The 23,489-nt window shown below is 34.5% G+C and overlaps 1 protein-coding gene across 1 annotated transcript in view; it reads right to left on the reverse strand.

The window, feature by feature from the left end:
- BMPR2 (bone morphogenetic protein receptor type 2) overlaps positions 1-23,489 on the reverse strand; it is a 199,243-nt gene that overhangs the window by 24,999 nt on the left and 150,755 nt on the right. Inside the window, exons 4-10 of the mRNA XM_039257389.1 lie at positions 21,636-21,746; positions 20,545-20,636; positions 18,482-18,712; positions 17,199-17,313; positions 12,297-12,457; positions 10,938-11,085; positions 4,979-5,115 (exon numbers count right to left, since the gene is read on the reverse strand). Coding sequence (XP_039113320.1) covers positions 4,979-5,115; positions 10,938-11,085; positions 12,297-12,457; positions 17,199-17,313; positions 18,482-18,712; positions 20,545-20,636; positions 21,636-21,746 — 995 coding nt within the window. The remainder of the gene's footprint in view (positions 1-4,978; positions 5,116-10,937; positions 11,086-12,296; positions 12,458-17,198; positions 17,314-18,481; positions 18,713-20,544; positions 20,637-21,635; positions 21,747-23,489) is intronic.

A 23,489-nucleotide genomic window follows, 5' to 3' on the forward strand; every position in this document is an offset into this window, starting at 1 on the left:
CTGGAACATACAGTACATTTTAGCAGACTGGATTTAATGGATGGAGAAAGAAAAGATTAGAAGACAAAAACAACTAAGGAATTTCCAAACTTTTACATGGCATACATTAAGATAAAACTGCTGAGCAAACCAAGGTTATGCAGAACTAAGACTAAGGAATAAAGATAAACCATACAAATGATTTCCAAAGGGGAAAGAGAACAAGCCAGTATTCAAGAGAGATTAAGAAATGGAGGATCAGAATTTGGAAAAGAATGAAAAATATGAAGAATGGTGGTACAGTTGAACAAATTATACCTGAACATTTTACGTATGAGAAAAAAGCTGTTTAAAAAATAAATTTTGTCTATAATTTCTTATTATTCCAATTTAAACTGTGTGTATGTGTCATTGTTAACAACAGTTCATTTTTACTGTAAACTCTGAAAGTACAGGGGAAAAAAACAAAAGTTATTCATGAATCCAATATTCAGAGATAACTATGGTTAACATTTTCATGTATTTCCCTCAGACTATTTTCTATACTTCCATTTTTTATCAGAAAACTATTCTCCTCACCCCCACTTTTTAAATGCCTATTTATTTTTGAGAAAGGGCACAAGCACAAGTAGGGGAAGGGCAGAAAGAGAGAGAGGGAAACACAGAATCTGAAGCAGGCTCCAGGTTCTGAGTTGTCAGTGAAGAGCCTGACGCGGGCGGGGTCAGAACCCATAAACTGTGAAATCATGACCTGAGCCAAAGTCAGACACTTAACCAAATCAGCCACCCAGATGCCCCCTTCCCCCTTTTATTGTCTGATCTATTTTGGGTTCCTGGCAGGTTCTAAAGCCTAGTTTTTATACTTATTTAAATTTGAAAGATTTTTGAGTTTTGTTATTATAAAATACTTTTAAATTTCAATGCAATTATGAAGCAAATATATCTTCTTTTAGATACAGGGGTTTCTTTCTCTGTTTATAAACTATGTGTCTGTTATATTCTTCTCTAGTATTGAATGGTCTTTACAGAGAAGCAGTTATATTGACTATAGCACATTAGGTTTAAATGGATTCACTGGAAGTAAACCAAGTATTACTTATTCCTTAGTTAGCAACCTACTCTAAATAGAAACCAAAAAGTTTTCAGGTAAATATGAATATGATGCATATCCTGTAATGGCAGAGTTGTCAAGAGATACTTCAAAATAATGGGTCAGTCTTTGATGAAATAAAGTAATTTAAGGAAGATGAAGTATTTTACTAGATACAATTTCATAAAAAGATTTTTCTTTAAGAGATGCTTTACAGTGAGGCTAGCATATCTAATGCATCCTGGTGCAGGATTCAGCCTCTCCCCTTCTGCCAAGGACTTTATGGGGCACCTGGGTGCCCAAGCAGGGACTGCAGTTTGGAGGCAATCTTGGGCATATGTTTTTGGTAATAGGTCTTCAATTGCCTTGAAGAAGATGTCAATCTCATCTAAAGCAGAAGTCTTCCTTGACCAATGGACAAGGTGACAAAGATGACCAATGGAGAAAATATTCAGTCTAACTCTGTACAGAAACACATGACATCTCTCTAGCCTCTTTCTGACATGCCACCATCCATTATAAGTGGGGATCAAGAATGAAAATATGCTAACCCTTAGAAGACAACCTAAAGTTAAAATGTGAAAATACATAGTAAAATGATTTACATTGTTTAATAAATTTTTCATTTTTGTTCTTTAACTATAACCAAGAAAATTATTTGTATAAAGTGCCAAAATTCTGATTTACACCCTGAGAAATAATCAAATTCCTATTACATTCTTTTTTTAAATGTTTGTTTTTGAGAGAGAGAGAGAGAGCGTGCACACACACGTGAGCGGGGAAGGGGAAGAGAGAGAGGGGACAGAGGATCCTAAGTGGACTCTGCACAGATAGCCGTGAGCCCAATATAGGACTTGAACTCACGAACTGTGAGATCATGCCCTGAGCTGAATCTGGATGCTCAACCAACTGAGGCACCCAGGTGCCCCATAAATTCCTGTCATATTAAAAAAAATTTTTTTATGGTTTATTTTATTTTTGAGAAGAGACAGACACAGAGTGTGAGTGGGGGAGGGGCAGAGAGAGAGGGAGACACAGAATCCAAAGCAGGCTCCAGGCTCTGAGCTGTCAGCACAGAGCCTGACATGGGGTTCAAACCCACCAACTGTGAGATCATGACCTGAGCTGAAGTCAGATGCTTAACTGACTGAACCACACACGTGCCCCCATCATATTCTTAAAATAAGAACAGATTGCTATGGAAGAAGCAAACACTGAGAATTTCTAGAAATTATAAATATAAGAGTGGAAAGTAAGATCTTTATAAACATAACTAATAGAGTGGTAAAGGTGAAAAATGAATGAGTGATTTAAAAGCTAAAGCTGAGTAAATCTTAAACAATGTAAAACAAACAAAAAAAAAGGAAAATACAAAACACAAATTGAGACCTGGAATGTCAAGTGGATGAATATTTTGAGATGGAAGAAATGGAAGAAAATTAATAATTTTTATTTTTAAAGTTTACTTATTGATTTTGAGAGAGAGAGAGAGAGGGAGAGAACACGAATTGAGGAGGGGCAAAGAGAGAATCCCAAGCAGGTTCCACACTAAGCACAGAGCCTCAAGTGCGCTCAAACCCAAGAACTGTGTGATCGTGACCTGAACCGAAATCAAGAGTTGGATGCCTAACTGATTGAGCCACCCAGGCACCCAAATTTTTAAAATACAAGAAAATTCCTCTGACTTGAAGAAACTTCTGAGTTTTCAAACTGAAAACCTGTCTAGGTCAAAGCAAAATGTGTTATATCCAGGTGAAATTTGGTAACTTCAATGATAAAATAAAAGGCTTAAAAGCTTATAGAGACAAGAAAACAAGGGGATAAAACAAAAAGACAAAAAAATAATGGAATGAGAGTGGTTGGTTCTGGAATTCTATATGTCTTAATGCTTGAGGACAACAGAGTAGTGATTTCAAAGGAACCACTATGAGGAAAATGTGATTTTGATCTTGAAATCATTACCTGGCCAAATTATTTCATAAACGAGACAGCAAGATAGAAACATTTTTGAGGGTGCAAGGATTCATACTACCCATGCTCATACTAACACATATCACTTAAGGAGGCTTCATCAAAGAAATAATAATTTACAAGAAAAAGAACGAGGTTTTATAAAAAAAATGTTGCTTTTTGGGGCACCTGGGTGGCTCAGTCAGTTAAGCATCTTGACTTCAGCTCAGTTCATGATCTCACAGTTCGTGGGTTCGAGCCCCACATCGGGCTCTGTTCTGATAGCACAGAGCCTGGAGCCTGTTTCAGATTCGTGTCTCCCTCTCTCTCTACCCCTCCCCCACTCATGCTCTGTCTCTCTGTCTCAAAAGTAAATAAATAAGAAGGAAAAAATGTTGCTTCTTGGTAGAATCTATAAAGAAGGAAGAAGAAAAAAGTGCCAAATATATCAAAGAGAATCCAGTAGATGGTGACTTTTGAAACATTCTTCCTCAAGCAGCAGAGGCTTTTATAGTGACTAACAGGATTTTTACTTCCTTCTCTATGAGTCCAACCACAATAATATATTGTACAGATGTCTACATAATCATAATTCTTTAATTCCTGATGTTTTTATTTTAACTTTTAGATCTATAGACAAATTACAAATTATTTAATAATATCTACAGTATTACAAAACTAGGAAAAAGTAAATGAGAGGTAATAAGAAATAAGAATAGATATGGTATTCACAATTGTTAACAGTAACCTCCAGAAGAAAAAGTTAGAAACAAAAACCAAAACCTTAGAACATTGTTAACAGGAGTTACTTTTGAAAAGTGGTGCTAGGGGTAGGTAGTCTTTTCCTTTTCCATTTCCTTTTTTATGCCCTTCTATTTAATTTGAATTGATTTACCATGTACAGGTATAACTTTATAATTCTTTAAAAATGTTTAAAGTAAGAAATATAGGTACTACCATCAATAAAGGGTAATTAAATAATTAGGATTTATCATACAATGGAATACTGACTAAATGGAGAAAAAGATATAGGACAGGTATTGACATGAAAAGCTGTCCATAAGTAAAAAATGATACTGGATAATGAAATGATCCTACTTATGTTAAAAAAAATTATATGACAGAAAGAGACAGAGAGTGTATGTGTGCATGTGTTATGTGTAAATATTTGTAAGAGGTTTACAGTACTGTAGCAACAATGTACTAAAATGGCAGAAGTCTGTAGATATTTTAGTGTGAGAGTGTGAGTGGGGAAAGGGCAGGGAGAGAGGGAGACACAGAATCTGAAGCAAGCTCCAAACTCTGAGCTGTCAGCACAGAGCCCAATCTGGGGCTTAAACTCATGAACTGTGAGATTATGACTGAACCTAACATGGACACTCAACCAAATGAACCACCAAGGAGTCCCTAAAGATTTTATTTTTAAATAATCTCTACATCCAACATGGGGCTTGGACTCACAACCCTGAGATCAAGAGTCACATGATCCATCAACTGAGCCAGCCAAGAGCCCCTAGAATGCATTTTTAATAAGCAGAATTACAAGCACACCTTGGTTTCTTTTTTAGGTAGTTTAAAATTCTATCAGCCATTGAATATGTAAGTTTGCACTAATTAACATTTTTGGTACCACTCTCAAGAGAGTAAGATGGAATTTCAATAATGTTTAAAAATATTAACATGTTAATTATTCCAGCTGTTATTCAATCTGGCAACCTCAGACACAATTTAGTCTCTCTGGTATTGTATACTTAGAAAAAACTACAACTGAACCAAAAAGAGGACTTTTCTATATTGAAAAGTTTGAAGCTGTATAACATCATAAAAGTCAAGTAAGCTGGATTTCTGGCATTAGGCAACTCTAAGAACTATCAACATTAATAGTCTATTTTTGCTTCAAATAATATTAAAACATATTCAGTCATAAGTCCTCTTTTTAATACTTTAGTTTTTTCTTACCAGGCTGTTTTCTTTCCAAGCTTCTGGGAATTTGGGTCTCTGTTTTTCCCTAGACACCAGAACCTGCATATCTTCAAAAGTGGGATGGTTTCCAACTTCTGTCTGAAAAGCCATCTGGTATTCTGGTACAGATTCACCTGTGTATTTTTTTTTAAAAAAAGATGAAGTAAAATTTTTAATTATCATAAATTAAGGAATAACAGCACAATTTCTGATACTAGGTACGCAAAGAAATTATGTTACAACCTTTTTTTTAAACCCTTTTGGGAATATTTGGAAATGCAAAAGAGATTCTGTTGTGGGTTTAATACAATACTAATTAATAAGAAATTAATTTGTTATTAAAAATTTACTTTATTTAGAATAATCTTTGATAAATCAAATGTTTGTTGATAAATCAAGTGGTAGTTTTAACAACGGACATAGCTCTTTTTAAATGGTTTCTAGTATTACTAAATTGGGGGGGATTATTATATACATAAGGTGCATTTAATACTTGAAAATGCCTGAATTCTTACCCCATACAGGGTTTGAGGGTGATAAATACAAGGAGAAAGTCCAGGATAGAGTACAACACACGTCTGTAGAATAAAATGTAAGTAGATAGGATGTATAGTCATCATGTCTTAATATGTCATTGGCTCTATTATAGTCCAGCCAGACTGTATCAAATGTCACAAAAATTTTTATGATAATGGCCATGACTGAAAAATCAATATACTGATTTTTTAAAAATCCCTCTTAAGTAGTAATATCTAGATCAAGGATTTTTAAGTATCATTAACTATTCCACCACTGTTTAATAACCCTATTTATCACCCATAAGCACAATCAGCTTCTTGTGATGAGAGTCTTATGATTTTTACAAAATGTGATCAAATTAAACTTAATAAAAATATTGTGCCATACAGAAGATCAATGGACCAACAGTCAGAAAACCAATGGTCTAGTCAAAATCTTGACAAAGAACACAGGGGAGAGATTCTTCCTTTCTGCTGGCCCCAGCCCCCACCCCATTAGAATGACAGGATAAATTAGAAGGAAGAACACCAGAATGTAGGATAAGGCACTTAAGCTCCAATCATGGCTTCATCTCTACCCTTGAAAAGTCATTTAACTCTTCTGTGTTTTAGTTTTCCTGTCAGCAAAATGGCAATGACTGTCTTCCTTATCTTACTCACATGGAAATAATACAAAAGTTATGATGACCCAGATAGAAAATACTTTATCAGGGGCATCTGGGTGGTTCAGTCAGTTAAGTGTCTGACTTTGGCTCAGGTCATGATCTTGCAGTTTGTGAGTTCGAGCCCTGCATTGGGCTCTGTGCTGGCAGCTCAGAGCCTGGAGCCTGTTTCAGGTTCTGTGTCTCCCTATCTCTTTGCCTCTCCCATGCTCATGCTCTCTCTCTCTGTCTCTCAATAATAAATTTTCTTTAAAAAAAAAAAAGAAAACACTTTATCAAACATGTATTTAAGTTTTAAGTTTCATTTGGATATTCAAAAACCTATAAACATTTGCCCACCACCAATATTAAAAAAGATTATGTTTCAAAGATTAATTCTGTAATTTAGAATATTGCAGTATCTTTACAAGTGATATTTTGTAACTCTAAACACTTAAGCAAAAACTTATTGTTTTTTAAGTTTATTTATTTATTCTGAGAGAGAGAGAAAGTGCAAGTTGGGGCGGGTCAGAGGAGGGGGGAGAGAAAGAATAACAAGCAAGCCCCCCACACTGTCAGCTCAGAGCCCAATGTGGGGCTCCAACTCATGAATCATGAGATCATGACCTGAGCTGAAATCAAGAGTTGGATGCTTAATCTACTGAGCCACTCAGGTGCCCCCTAAGCAAATGCTTACTGTTGACAATCACCATCAATACTGAACTTGAAAGACAAAACTAAAAGTTTTAATACTGCTAGTTAGTATATCACTTTTGTTCATGAAGTCTCACCTAATAAAACCTCAACCCATAATATTTGTGAACCATAAGATATTTACTAGCATATTATATCTATCTCTTTAAGACATTTACACAACACATATAGATGTCTTCCAAATGTTACTTATTAGTTACTTTTTTTTTCAAATGCTGGTTCAGTAGAATAACTAAAAATTAATAATTTTATTTATTTGTTTTAAGCAGGTCTAAAATATAATTAGAAAACTTACTAAATAAAATTGATATACAATCTTGTTTTGTGAATGAAATGACATTAAGAATTGCAAATTTCTAATAAATCTTCATGGTTCTTAATCTAATTGTTCAACAGATACTTATTTAGAGCTAACAGTATTAGGCACTAGGGACACAAAGAGGAATGTTAATGACATCATCATCATGAATTATATTCGTCTTACTGTATTTCCTTAAAACTTTATAATCATTGAATTGCTAAAGGGAGGTTTTATAATCCCATTTTCTTTCAAATTGTCCAAAATAGATCAAATATCTAGAATATCAGATACCATTCCCTGCTTCTCACCTCATTTGCTATTTGTTAATTATGTCTCAAGCTGTTAGGAACTTTTTAGTTCCCTTCTTAAATTATGCTTCTTCTCTTTCTTCCTTTTTCTTTTTCTTGCCTTCCTTTTTTATCTTTCTTTCATATTCCTTCTTTATATAAACATTGTAACATTTTACTCTTTTTTTGCAATACAGACATCTAATTCATTTATTCTGCATAGAGTCAGTATACATTACATAGTGTTTACATATAATAATAAAGTATGAACTGTATTTGGAGGAGTATCATAGAAATTGAAAAAATGTTTTCCAAAAATGTTGTAATTATAAGATGCTATTCTCTATGCTTATTAATATGTTTAAGGGATACTTTTTATTCAACTTTCATCCTGTTTCATTGTTAACATTTTAAAGACCATTTTGTATCTTCTTCCTGTGCTTTCTTAATACTTTTCCTTCCCATATTCTGATATTTCTGTCTTCTCTATTCCACAGAAACTCCTCTAAGAATACCAATGGCCTCCTTCTATTCAATTCAAAGATCATTCCTCAGTTCTATTTCCTTTTGACCTTATATTACATCTACTGCTATCAGTCTTGGTTCTTAACATTTTCTAACACTGCCTTCCAAGATACTATGATTTCTTAGTTTTCTCATTATTTTTCTGACCAACACTCTTCTTAACTAACCTTCTGGTACAGGGACATCCCCTGATATTCAGTCTTTATTCACTAATTTTTTGCACTCTTTATTTGTTTTCTTAGAAGAGTGCATCCACTCATAAGTTTCCACTTACCATTTTTATATAAACAATTTCTAAATCATTTTAATTTTAGTTCTCTCAACATTCTCTTTATTTAAAAAACTAATTATTTATTTTTAAAACTTTTTTAAATGCTTATTTTTGAGAAAGAAAGAGAGAAGGGAAGAGAGAGAGGGAGAGAGAGAGAGAGAGAACTAGTAGGTGGTGGGCAGAGAGAGAGGGAGACACAGAATCTAAAGCAGGCTCCAGGGTCTGAGCTGGGCTCGAACTCATGGGTGGTGAGATCATGATGTGACCTAAAGCTGGATGCCTAATGGACTGAACCACCCTGGGGCCACCTAAAAATTCTTTTAAAAAAATTTCTTCAGCTTCAGTATTCTCCATCAATACTCCATCTGAAAGTCTTTATAACTGGAGAAATTCATGTTTCCAATATAAACCAGTATTTTTTTCCTAAGTTCCTGGCTGCCACCCTCATTATTTCTTAGATGTCTGATGAATATTTCTCAGTTCCTTAGATTTTCTTCTAATAGCTAAGCAGAGCCACAGATTTCTTCTCTACATTTTCTCACATGTGCCTCTTCTTGCCCATTTCTATATCCAAGATTATAGGATTTCTTATTGCAACTCTCATTTTTCTCCTTTATTTTTATTTTCATTATGGTTAAATGTACAAAACATAAAATTTACCATTTTAACAATTTCTAACTATATAGTCAGTCCTATGGCAGTAAGTATGTGAATAATGTGCAACCATCACTACTACCCGTCTCTAGAACTTTTCCATCTTTCCAAACTGAAACCATGTATCCATTAAATAGTAACACCTTATTCTTTTACATATTTTTAAAGGATGTTTATTTATTGATTTTGAGAGAGAGAGAGAGAGAGAGAACATGTGCATGCACGTGAGTGGGAGAAGGGCAGAAAGAGAGTGAGAGAGAGAATCCCAAGCAGGCTCCGTTCTGTCAGCATAGAGCCTGACACAAAGCTCGATCCCACGAACCATGAGACTATGACCTGAGCTGAAATTAATAATCAGATGCTTAATCGACTGAGCCATCTAGGTGTCTCTTACCTATTTTTTTTTTAACTATTTTTTTAAGTCATTTCCACTCCCACTGTGGGGCTGGAACTTATGACCCTGACCCAGAGGATCAAGAGTCACATGTTCTACTGATTGAGTTGGCCAGGCACCTGTCTTTTTCCTTTTTAAAACTGCCTCTAGTTCTATTTCAATTCAAACTACATATCTATTAAAATAACCTTCTGCAAATAAGATTTAATTGCCTTTCCATTTTCATACACCTTATATTATTATTTATCAGGCCAAAAGCAAGAGTTATTCTTTGAATGCAGTGATTGTCGAAAAAAATGTTGCTGATGGCAGTGTACTAATGCTGGTATAAGAATCATTTTAATCAGACATGTTTCTAGAAAAAGAAAAATTCTGGGTTAGAGTATATTAAAAATATCTGTGGCCTAAACTCCAGTAATAGAAGTAAAAAGTTTTAAAAGTTCCAATATTATTGTGATATTACTGCAATTCTGCTATGCCCAGAAAAATACCTCAGCTAAGTACTCTGTACTTCCAATTAACCAGAAAATATACTTCTAAATAATAACTGCCTGACCTATAGTTAATCTAAGTAATTATTAAGTTACTTTATTTTTAGAATTATAAACTATTGCTAAATGCTTACTGTTTTAAAAGCAAAGCAAAACAAAACAAAACCTCAACCCTACTACTAATCTTTATTATTGAATAGCTCCATTACATACTTTGTCCAATGCTGTTTCAATTAACCAATTTTCCTTTTTCTGTACTTTTAATGGTGTTATTTCTACAAGATAGAAACCATACATATCAAGTCATTTTGTACACCATCTAGAATGCAATGAACACATATTGGTAGTTAAAGTTTTTATAGGGCAATAATGACAGTAACGTAATCCTAACAAAAAGAGAAAAACTATAAACTCATTTGGTTAATTCAAGTAAGTCTCAAATAAGCATTCATATTAAATGGGTGTTCTTTCATTAAAAAGAAGAAGGAAAGAAAGCAAGAATCAGGAAGTCAAGAAGGGAGAATGAAAAAAATAAAGGAAGAAAGAAATAAAAAAATGTTCCAATGGTAAATTCATGGTTTCTAATTTCTTGGGTCAATTCAGGGAATATTTTAAGTGTAGCTTATCAAATGTTCCGAGGGTGCATAAGGACAACGATGACTGCTAAAACAATCAGAGACCAAACTAAACACAGTTAGATAAGCTATTATGAACAATTAATTAAACTGCACTCAGGGGCGCTTGGGTGGCTCAGTCAGTTAAGAATCCAACTTTGGCTCAGGTCATGATCTCCCTGGTCTGTGAGTTTGAGCCCTGCATCAGGCTCTGTGCTGACAGATCAGAGCCTGGAGCCTGCTTAGGAGTCTGTGTCTCCTTCTTTCTCTCTTCCCCTCCACCACTCATGCTCTGTCTCTCCATCTCTGTCAAAAATAAAGATTAAAAAAAAAAACTGCACTCAGATGCAAAGTTGGAGTCCTTTTACAAAGTTTTTCCTGATTGACATCCTTCTGCTAATAATGTTTTTGAACACTAGATGGCAATAAACTAAAGGTTTAAATGAAAGTAAAAACAAAAGTTGACTTATTTAATATAGGTGGAAAAAGAGGATATAACTGCTTCACTTCAAAACATGTATCAACTTTTGATAGCAATTCTCTTACCTGGGAAGAGGTCTGTACATCTCATAAATATCTCCCAATAAATCAGTCCAAGTGCATACATGTCTACTTGTTTCAAAGCTGATTCACAGTCCCTCAAGTTCACAGCTCCTTCTAGAACTTCTGGTGCCATATATCTGATTGTGCCAACCTGATAAATTAGAGTGATATTTTTCTGAAACATAATGTAGCATATTCTGAAAGGCATATATCAGACTAGAAGTTATACATAAATTTCATGTCAACTATATGTGAATAATACATTATCTGACCTTATGCCTGTCACTAAAACTTTCCATACCTAATTTCTTATCTGTAAAATGCCCTTCTTGAATAATTAAACTGTGGTAAATCCATTCTATTGAATAGTATTCATCAATCAAAAAGGTTAAGCTAGACTCTCCTACATACGTCAATGAAGAAACATTTGCAAGACACAATGAGGGGCACCTGGGTGGCTCAGTCGGTTCTGCGTCCGACTTCGGCTCAGGTCATGATCTCACAGTTTGTGAGTTCGGGCCCCACATCGAGCTCTGCGATGACAGCTAGCTCAGAGCCTGGAGCCTGTCTTCAGATTCTGTCTCTCTCTCTCTGACCCTCCCTTGCTTTCGCTCTCTCTGTGACTCTCAAAAATAAATAAAAAACATTAAAAAAATAAGTTAAAAAAAGATACAATGAGGAAAGTGTACAATAGTATGTATATCATTTAATACTTAAAATTTTTTTAATTAAAAAATATATATATACATAGACAGAGAGACAAGTGTATGGGAATGCAGAGAAAAAGGTCAGGAAGGATGCGGTCTACATTTTAATTGTAATTATTAGAAGGTGACTGTCCTATCTCAAACTTGGGAAATTTTATTCTTGCTTCAAAAATCAGTACTTAAAAAAAATACCATTCTTACAATCCTCCTCCTAATGCCTGTCAAAAATGAGTTGGTGGGGGCACCTGGGTGGCTCAGTCTGTTAACCATCTGGCTCTTGATTTTGGCTCAGGTCATGATCTCACAGTTCATGAGACTGAGCCATGCATAGGGCTCTGCACTGATGGCACGAAGCCTGCTTGGGATTCTCTCCCTCTTTCTCTGCTTCTCCCCTGAGCTCTCTCTTTCTCTCTCAAAATAAATATATACATAAATAGATAGATAGATAAACATTTCTAAAAATGAGTTGGAACAGCACTTATTTCCATAAAGAACTGATAAACCTCATGCAAAGTCTTCTGTATGTCTTAATTTTATAATTCCTAATATGCTATAATTGGTAGTATGTAAGGGTAACTGTCCTGGGTAGATTTTTCTAATGTAATTCATTATGTTCTCAAAGTACATCAGAGTGATACCTTTTGTATACACTCACCTCACTTATGGCTGCATTATCTTCTTCCCCTGGGCGTACCAATCTATTTCCAGTCAGCCTCATGGACAATCCAAAGTCACTAATAACACAGGTTCCATCATTTTTCACCAGGACATTTCTGCTGTTTAGATCTCGATGGGAAATTGCAGGTTTATAATGATCTGTTTAGGTAATTTCAAAAATTTATTAATGAATAGACAGCAGTGTTAGACATAAAATAAATATGTAGGTAAAAGGAACTACAAAAATACAGATAATTATATTATTTTCCTGCCATTTAATTTCCTGATAACAAAAAGGGACACAAGAAAGCAAAGCTTCAACTCAATCATCACTATTTTCACTATATTTTACAACATAAACTACTGTTACATGTGTAATTAATTAAGCTTTAAAATATTTAGCTGCAACTAATAGCCAACCTGCTATTGCTTCTAATTTTTTTTTAAATGTTTTATTTATTTCTAGGAGAGAGAGGGAGAGAGACAGCGTGAGCAGGGGAGGGTCAGAGAGAGAGGGAGTCACAGACTGAAACAGGCTCCAGGCTCTGAGCTGGCAGTCAGCACAGAGCCCGACGCGGGGCCCGAACCCACGAACCGCGAGATCATGACCTAAGCGAAAGTCGGACGCTTAACCGACTAAGCCACCCAGGCGCCCCTATTGCTTCTAATTTTAAAACATACTTGTGTGAGGTTTTTTTTTTTCTCTTCTTCTAAGGGTAGCAAAAGGAGGCAAAAGAGAAAGAAATATTTAGTATAAATAACTAAAAACAGTCAACTTGTTGAAATGGCTTTAAAATCTGTATACTGTATGTTATACTTTTCTCCTGTGGCTTAACTGATCAAGCCTATGACAGAACATCCAGTTCTCCCCTCAGGTTTAGCCCTGTTTCTAAGTCCACCTCAGTTTTTCAAATCAAACTAGAAATAGTTTTACAATGGACCTGAAGAATAAGTAGAGGGGCTGTTATCTCTCAGCAAGATGTGAAAATTTATTTTCTGATTTTACAGAGAAGCACACCACTATTACTTATCACTAGACTATATGCTCCATGAAGGTAGAAAGAGAACATGTTTTACCTGAATTCAAAACACTTGGTACACAATAAATGTTTGCTGACTGAAAGAACATCTAACCTAAGCTGCCCCATCAAAAACATATTTCTTTCCTCTCTTTAAGGAAATCTTATATAAATGTTATATTAAGCAAAACTATAGCTCTTGAATTGAAAAAAATTTCTATATTACAATTTCTGAAATTTAAAGTAAGTCTCCAGGTATACAAAGAAACAGAGCAATCAGAACAAAGTCAATGATAAGCTTATTGAGTATGTATATTTAGGCCCATATAGGCTCAGTATTTATATTCATTACTCTCATTAATGAATATCAGACTGTAATTTCACCAACAATGAAACTAAAAACAGAGGATGATGATTCCTGTGATGTATAAAAAACTGGGCAACAGCACAATTGGAGGAAAAAAATAGTAGTTAAAAAAGAGTTGATTTCTTGTTCATTTTCTTCCCTCTCACCTCCTGGTCTAGCCTTCCAAAGCTTGTACTAACATGGCTCACTCAACCCCTAAAAGACCTGCATTTCTTATTCTGGATAAAACCACAATACTACTATATACAGTATAATCTCTAGGTGATATTTATGTAAGAAATTTACAGAGACGTAAAAATGTTTCTATATTTGGAAAATGTTTGTATATTAATACCAAATCAATACTTACAGATCTCACACTTAGGGAAATCAGGCAAAAATAATGGGGAGAATGGGGAACGAGTCAGTGATACACCCAGAGAAGAAAATAGAGTAGTACCTTCTGCTACTATATAAGGAAAAAAAAAAAAAAAAAAGACATGGAAGAATGAAAGAGGAGGGGTAGGGAGCAAAGAAGGAAGCAGGTAAAGGAGAAAACAAGGACAAGGAAGAGAAGAAAGGAAACAAGATAGGATTCATTACCAATGCAAAGGGTAGAACTAAGGATCACCCTTTTGAGAGACTTTTCCCCTTAAAGTTCTCCTCAGTATTCCTTTTAATCCTTTTTATTTGGGGGTAGGGAGTTCAGAGAAAGAAGAATATACAATGATTTTGCCCTGGGTAGTAGCACTGTACTAGGTAAATATTCCAAAGAAAAGCAGGCCATAATATTATTTTAATTGTGTTAAAAAGTAAAACCTGAACAAAAAATAGTCTCTCTGTGGACACGGACACACACACACACACACACACACACACACACACACAGTAAAGGCCTTGGAAGGATGTACATAGTTAACAGTAATTTTCTGTTAAATCTGAGTGATCTATAATATGTTCTTTATTTGTTAGATGGGGAGGGGGAGTATGGTAATAAGTTACAATGACATTATCTGGAAAAATTTCATAAGGAGGACAATTACAAATAAATAAACAGGCTCAACTCCTCCTTATTCTGAAGCTAAAAAAAGGTAAATAAAATAATAGTAGTATTATTTCTTACCATAAAATTTCTATGCCAAACAGCAAAGTTACATCTGAAGATACTGGGTGGTGGGGGGGAGCAGGCAGGGTGCCTGGGTGGCTCAGTCAGTTAAGCATCCAACTTCAGCTCAGGTCATGATCTCAAGGTTTTTAGTTTCCAGCCCTGTGTTGGACTCTGTGCTGACAGCTCAGAGCCTGGAGCCTGCTTTGGATTCTCAGTCTCCCTCTTTCTCTCTGCCCTTCCCTGCTTATGCTCTCTCTGTCTCTCAAAAATAAATAAACGTTCAAAAAGAAATTTTAAAAAATGAAGATACTGTGAAAAAGTGTTCTCTGACAAGAAGTGAAATAACACTTCAAATATTTTTATTAATTTTTAAATAGTTTTTATTTTATTTTTGAGACAGAGAGAGACAGAGCATGAGCAGAGAGAGAGGGAGACACAGAATCTGAAACAGGCTCCAGGCTCTGAGCTGCCAGCACAGAGCCTGACACGGGGCTCGAACCCACGAACTGCGAGATCATGACCTGAGCCAAAGTCAGATACTTAACTGACTGAGCCACTCACGTGCCCCAACACTTCAAATATTTTGAAATAATATCGTTTATTTCCAATATCTTTAAAATACCAGGTAAAAGCATAAATTCAAATAGCTACTATACTAAAAAAACCCACAACCCCCCCAAAATAGCTAGATTTATTTTTCTGTAATAGAATACATGTACTCAGTTTTTTAAAAGGTTAACTAAACAAAAGGGGGGGTTAACTACTTTAAGTGATATTAGGTAATATTTGAGAGTAGCCTCTACATTTAAATATAACTCTTATTTGATGGCAATCATTCTTTTCAGCCAATGTTTGACTTGAAATCTTGCTAAATCATGCAAGTCTTGAAAAGGGGGATGAGGATGGTATTTTAAGTTCTGTGCTAAGCCAGCTTTTTAAGTGAATTATAATAATATTTAAGAGTAAGGAAACACAGTCCAAATGGTTAATGTCCTAAAGCACTAGAATAAGTGCATCAAATTGCTGACATAGGCATAACATTGGTCAATTCTGTATTCAGGAAACGCAAGATGTCGAGATAAATGAAGTGATAAATTATTCAGGAGAAATTATTTATATATGAAGCAGCAGCTAGAAAAGATGATCCATGCTATTATACAATAGAACAAAGATCTAAGATACTGATATATTAAAGACATACAGAGGTCAAAGAAACTGAAAAAACAGTATTCTGGGCTGTAGTATAAGAAAATCCCATAAGGGATGAAAGCTTGAGAAAGCACAAAGACTGATTTTTGCAATGAAGCTAATTTGGATGTGCCTGTGATGTGAGGTATATTTTGAAACAAAGTGAGAAAGTAAATGTATTAAAGAGATGCTTTGAACAACTAGCAAAAATGTGCATAGATGCTGAAGAAAACTGTAGTTATGGTAAAGAACACATACCACAGTTCTGAAACACTGGCAAAGATTGACTCCCCACCATGCATTATCCTCTTTCTACTCAGTACAGAATCCAATATTATTTGAGATAGTAACATAGCCAGCTTAAAAACAAGAACAACAATAATAACACCAACAACTTATTTCAGCTAAGTGTGAACTAAGTTCTGGAAAATAAAATATGAGAATAGGCCTTCTGGAGGCAGAAGGGGGCAATTCCTTCTACCTTTCCTTTTCCTTACTGATTAGAATATAGCATGATGGACAATGAGGTGACCTTGAAAATGTAAGCCATATATAAAGAATAATGGAAAAAAAAAGAATAACGGAGGAGAAATATTATTGGAGGCTTAGGCTACACCGAACCAATTTTATTGTCTGTCTCTAAATGTTTACATGAGAAAGAAAAAAAAATTCATTCTTATTGAAGCCTGTTATTTTTTCTCCCTGACAGATTTAACCAAACCTAATTCGAGTTAAGAGAAACACTTGAGTTATAAAAAGATACGTGTAGGTTTTATACTAAAGACCAACCAAACTATAGAATAAAAATCCATATGATGTTAAAACTAAAGAATTGGTAATGCACTGCATTTCATTTAAATAAGCAAATAAATGCAAAGAAAATATATGATGGCCTACCTAAAAGGTTCTTAACCTAAGTCCATAGACGGACTTTAAAGGGTCTGAGAACCCCTAGAATCAAAGAACATTTTTAAAAGTATGCCACACATGTATCTTTACAGAGGTGTTCAGAGCTTTAATCAAAATCTTAATAGGATCCATGACCTCCCTAGGATTTTGAAGTTCTTTTCCTTATTCTTGCTGTTATATTTCAAATATATTTCCTCAAGCCAGATCCTTCAAACAACTGGCTAATAATAAATCTGCTACTATATAAAATATACTCTTAGTCTGAAGATATGGATAAAATTTCCCTTTGTGAATTTTGACCCACATGAGTGTCATTCATCTTCTACTTACCTCCTCGTGGCAATTCTGTATGAAGATAAGCCAGTCCTCTAGTCACAGAATGAGCCAGACGGCAAGAGCTGACCCAATCACTTGTATGGAGACTCAAATACTTGCAGAGAGATCCCTATATAAAAGAAGAAATATACAAATACAAAAAAAAGCAAAATTAATTTACTTGTACATGAGGAGGTAAATTAGCAGTAGTTTTATAAAGTATTTAAGTAGGTTAGGATTCCATGGAGATTTAATGAACTATGACATTTCAAAATCTCAAAGAATAAGACATATCTGTGAGTAGAGAGGGGAGATGATGATGGAAAGGCTACTTTATTTTTTTATTTTTTATTTTTTTTTTACAAATAGTTTATTGTCAAATTGGTTTCCATATAAGACCCAGTGCTCATCCCCACAAGTGCCCCTCTCCGTGCTCATCCCCCCTTCCCCCCACACATCCATCAGTCCTCAGTTTTTGTCAGCATTCAAGAGTCTCTCATGGTTTGCCTCTCCCCCTTTCTCCCTCTATTTCCTCCCTTCTTCTCCCCCATGGTCCTCCGTTAAGTTCCTCCTAATCCTCCTATACATGCAAACATATGATATTTGTCCTTCTCTGCCTGACTTATTTCGCTCAGCGTAACACCCTCAAGGTCCATCCATGTTGCTACACAAGGCCAGATTTCATTTTTTCTCATTGCCATGTAGTATTCCATGGTATAGATAAACCACATCTTCTTGATCCATTCGTCCGTTGATGGACACTTAGGCTCGGAAAGGCTACCTTAAACATTATTAAATATTTTTTTCTCCAATGTTAAAAAGTATAAATGATTATTTCATATTAAATGTTTCTTTGATTTCTCAAATTAAGATAGAAAAATAGTCTTTTACTCTTTATACTGTACCTCTTACCAGTACAAGTACAAATGATATTGTTATATTTTACAAGTATGAAACAGAAAGCTTTCATAAATATGTATGTGTCAGTGCTATTCAAGGTGCTCATCCACAAAGTATTTATTACCAGTCAGGGATAAGGAGCTTGAACCAGAATGAATATCAGTCAAAACACTGTTTCCTTCATCAAGAAAGTCTTGCTGAGGGGGAGAGACACACAGATGAACTAAAAAGTTAACTTGTGACTTAGTTGATTCACATTCTGATGTGAGATCCTTATCTCACTGCAAACCATTAATAACCAGTTTGCAAACCACCAATGTTTTACATAACAGTAATCCTCCTAAAACTCTGATTGACAGCTAAAATAAATGCCAGTTTAATTTTTATAAAGAACTTACATTGGGATAATACTCCATTACAAGCAAATATTCCATGCGTCCATCTGCAGTAACCCTTTCATCTCCAACTATAAAGCGAGCAATGTTGTCATGTTCCATCAAAGGCACTCTGTAAATATTCTTCTCATTGATAAAATTCTGACGGTTTGCAAAGGAAAACACTTTTACAGCAACTGGACGTTCATCTAAGGAACCTTTATATACTGCTCCATATCGACCCCGGCCAATCAGCTGTAAATTTGTTTTGAAGGAAACAACGTATTAATTCATATCACAACTGAACAATCATTTTCTAGAAAAGTGTAAATCCAAAGATATACCACAGTTCTCTATTGCTTATAGTTTAAATTACTCCACTGTCAAGAAACTAATAAATTCCGTATCTCCTATGGCTCAGGAAACTCCTATCAGACCCAGCCCTCCTGTAGAAAACAACTATGAACTCTGAACAAAATTTTAAAAAGAAATGTCAAAGTGCTAGATATTGAACAAAAGGAAGTAGATTCTGAGGGGAGTCAACACTTAAAAGGAAGTCATGCCATACGGTGAACTACTCATTTTTACAGCCTGAGAGTAGGCTGAAATGAACACTGCGCAGTACACCTAGAACTGCAATAGAAAATCCATAATCTTCCTGGCCCTAGGAATCAGAGGACAGAATTTCGGGCAACCAAAAATGCTAGAAAGGGAGCAGAGAATCCTCAAAGGAGAGTGAGAGAGGGGGAAACCCAGTGAATACTTGAGGCCAATTCCAGCTAAAGATAAAACAACTGCAGTGAGATTTGAGCTTCCACCCAAGAGACAAGGAGTTCAAAATATGTCTAACCAAGTTAATTGCCTACTAAAACAAATAATGGAAATAAACACATTTTAGAAAAACTTATCAGAACACAAGGTCTCCTCAATATAACATTTAATATTCAGGACACAATAAAAAAATAAAATCAGCAAAATATAACCCATTCTCTTCATTTTTGGCTTCTGGGGATTTTACTTTACTGAAATAGGGTAAGAATTTACCATTATTTATTTAAGGACTTTTGTCATATTTCACTCACTATTTCTAGGTTAATTATTTAACAAACAGACTGTCTTTTAGAAAGGTTGTGTCAATATATAGTTAAGGCAACAATTTTGGGAGTGTTTTACTTAGTCCAGGATAAAATCCTGTGGTTTTAACTAGTTTTTTTTTTTCAATTTAGTAAATTGGACATCTTATTATGCATTTAAAAGCTACCTTTAATTCTTTTATGAATTGACACTTCATCTTTTTGGTCCACTTTTTATGGATTGTTTCTTCTATATTGATTTATACCAGCTCTTCAACAATTCTTTTTTTATGTGTTGAAATGTTTTTGAATCTTTTGTTTATTGTATTTTTCTCCCAAACAGAAGGTTCCTAAAATGTTTTGTATAATTAAATCTACCACATCTAACAGTCTCTAGTATGGCGATCATAGTTTATTTATTCTAATAATCATAAAAACATTCATCATGGTAAGACTATAACATAGGTTCTGACATATTACCAAATGAAAATTAAATTCAACATAATATATAACAGTTGTATGTACCTATATAAATACATAATATATGCACAGACAAGTAATATTTATTTGGCATATATCATGGATTGCTTGAATGGCACATTCTTCTCAGAATTTCACCATGTCTTTATTCCTGTACACTGTTGCAGTCTGTACTCAAAGATCATCTCCTTTCTAAATATACTTTCTGTCTCTTTTCTATACTAACCCCTTTCCATCTTTTATTTTTATATGTTTTATTTTTCTCTATAGCGCTTACTACTACTAGAAGCAATATACACTTATTTGTTTCACCTGTTTGTAGACTCTTTCCCACTAGAATACAAGGCTCAAAGGGGCTCTCTGTAGTTTTTACCTATATTCTCAGTGCCTGGAATAGGCCTTGGCACCAAATTGATAGTTAATAAAGGGTCATGGAATAAATGGATGAATGATGTAGTAAGCGAATGAAGTTACTGTCTCAGATACACTATGAGAGCAGAAAGAACAGTCCATAATATCTAACAACAATCTTACCTCCAACAGTTTCAGATTATCTAGGTCAAGAGAGGGTTCTGATGCTGCTGCCTCCATCATGTTCATACTGTGAAGACCTTGTTTACGGTCTCCTATAACAATAGGAAAAAGAAGTTGCTAATGCATGGTTCTCTTAAAATGAAGATCTTTATTATACTTTTTCTTATAATTGCTAAAAAGAAGAGCTACAGAAGGTAGGCAGCAAGATTTATGCCCAATGTCACCAAGAGTAAAACTAGACTGGGGCGCCTGGGTGGCTTAGTTGGTTAAGCATCCGACTTTCGCTTAGGTCATGATCTCGCGGTTCCTGGGTTCGAGCCCCGCGTCAGGCTCTGTGCTGACTGCCAGCTCAGAGCCTGGAGCCTGTTTCAGTCTGTGACTCCCTGTCTGTCTGACCCTCCCCTGCTCACGCTGTCTCTCTCTCTCTCTCCTAGAAATAAAAAAAAAAAAAAAAAGAGTAAAACTAGACTAAGAATCATCTATAAATGAAGATGAATGATGAATAATAACATTAAAGCTGAATTTTGGGAGATAGTTCCAATAACAGATCTAGTTTAAAATTCTAAGAAATATTGCAGAAACATTAAACAAGATTTTAATAACTTAAAAAAAGTTATTCAAATGAATGAATGGGTACTGATTTCCTAAAAAGCTCATCAAAACTAAAATTTATTAGAACTGACTGGACAGTTGATGATACTGAAGACTGACTGACTGACTGACTGACTGACTGACTTTTAGTTGTGAAAATGGTATTGTGGTTACGTATGTTTTAAGTCCTTATATTTCAGAGATAATACTAAAGTTTTTATAGATAAATGATATATGCGATTTACTTCAAAATACCCAGTACCATGAATGCAGCTATGGATGATATATTGATGTAATAATCATTGAGGCTGGGTGACAAATATTTTGGATATGCTTGAAACTTTTCATAAAAACTAGGGAAAAAAGTTTGTTAAGAGAGAAGGATGAGAGCTACTGTAGTACAGATGTTTTTTTTAGCACAGAAATTTTAAAAAGGAGAAAACTGATTCTGACTAAATGGTATATTTAATAAACAAGAGAACAAAAGGTGATACTTTTACCTGTCAGCATCCTGTATCCAAAGCATAAGGCAACTATCAAAACAGCTAATACAGAGACTGATGCCAAAGCAATGATTATTGTCTCATCTCGGTTAAATGAATGAGGTGGACCTAGAAGAAGACAAATTTTAAAACACAGTTATTTCTTATTTTAGGATTTTGTTAAGAACTGACAGAAAGGCTATATCAATATGTAGTCAAATCAACAATGTTTTTGCATCAAGGGAAATTAAAGAAAAATAATAAATTTGTGGTGGTCACAAATTATGTATTTTTAATCATACAAATGATCTTATATAGATTTACAACACTGAAACACTTGTTGGTTGTGATGTTACTGAAATATCAGCTACATCGTGGAACAGCATAGGCAGAATAATAGAATATTTAAAAGAACAGTCTTTGGACTCACATTTGGTTTTAAATCTTGACTATGCCACTTTCAGTGGAATTTGGCAAATTATTTGAATTTTCTGAACTTTAATTTTCTCATTTGTAAAATTAGTACTCTCTACCTCACAAGTCTTCTGTGAGGCTTAGACAGGAGTCTAAGTTCTTAGTACCATGTTGAATAGATATTATTTATGCAATAAATGGTAGTTTATCAATACTGATGCCATGATCATTAATGAAAAGACCATGGTTTTAAAGGCAATGGAATCTGAAGTGGACTTGAAACTCAGTTCTCCTACTTATTGCATGACCCTGGGAAAATTTCTTCACCTGTCTGAACTGAAGTTTATTCACTCGCAGATAGGGAACACACATACCTAAATTACAGGGCCATTATGAGTATGTAAATCATACTACATGTTAGTTCCATTCTGTGGACCAGATGAAACACACTTAGGATGGATTTCCACAAACTGGAGCACATTCAGAAGAGAACAGTGAAGGTTTAAGAACTCTAAAATGTGATAGAAAGAAGTGAAGTGTCTGGCGTGGAAAAAGAAAAACACTAGGGAAGATAGGATAGTTGTCTTTATCTGCAAAAAGGACTTAATAGCTAGTGAGAACATAAGATCCAAAAACAGCAGTTTTTAACTCAGTATGCACAAGAACTTATGGCTGATAAATAGAGCTGTCTAAAATGGAATGAGTTACCCTATGAAACAGCTGTTCATGTCTTTTTTTTTTTTAACTGAAGGTATTTATTCAGTGTTTGGTAATAATGACCAGAGGCTAAGCTTGATGACTGATAACGTCATTATTTAATAATTCTTTACATTCGATCAAATTCAAGGATATTGTTATCTTAAATCTTTCTCACTTTGGACATCGTAATTATGTGTTGTATCAAACTAGAAGCTTCTGTGGCAAACTCAGAAGCTTCTATGAGAAAGAGTTCCTCCAATGTGCATTCCTGTTCTAAATGAATGTATTTGTCTCATATTAAGCACAACTGAATATTACAATGTCAAAATATATTTCTATAGAAGAATCTATTGGGTGCATTATAATACTTACTTATTTACCAAGTCAAACCCCAGGCTTGTACCTAAACCCAAAGTCACTTTATTATTTTTAATTTTTATTTATTTGTTTATTCAAGTATAACGTGTTAATATTAGTTTCAGGTGTACACAATATAATGATTCAAAAATTCTATATATTTCTCAGCACTCATCAATATATGTAATAACCATTTAATCTGCAGTATATTTACTGGACTTTAATAGACTTTAACATAATGATAATTGTACTTCTACAGAATAAATTACAGGAAGAAAGCTACATTTAAAAACTCATTTTACAATCAGATACATTTTATCATCAGAACGCTTAACATACACTAGGATGGCTATAATTTTATTTTTATTTTAATTTTTTTTTTTTTTTTTTTTTTTTTTTTTT

The sequence above is a fragment of the Hyaena hyaena genome, unplaced genomic scaffold, assembly GCF_003009895.1.
Source record: "Hyaena hyaena isolate Hyena2069 unplaced genomic scaffold, ASM300989v1 scaffold_615, whole genome shotgun sequence".
Taxonomy (NCBI): Eukaryota; Metazoa; Chordata; class Mammalia; order Carnivora; family Hyaenidae; genus Hyaena; species Hyaena hyaena.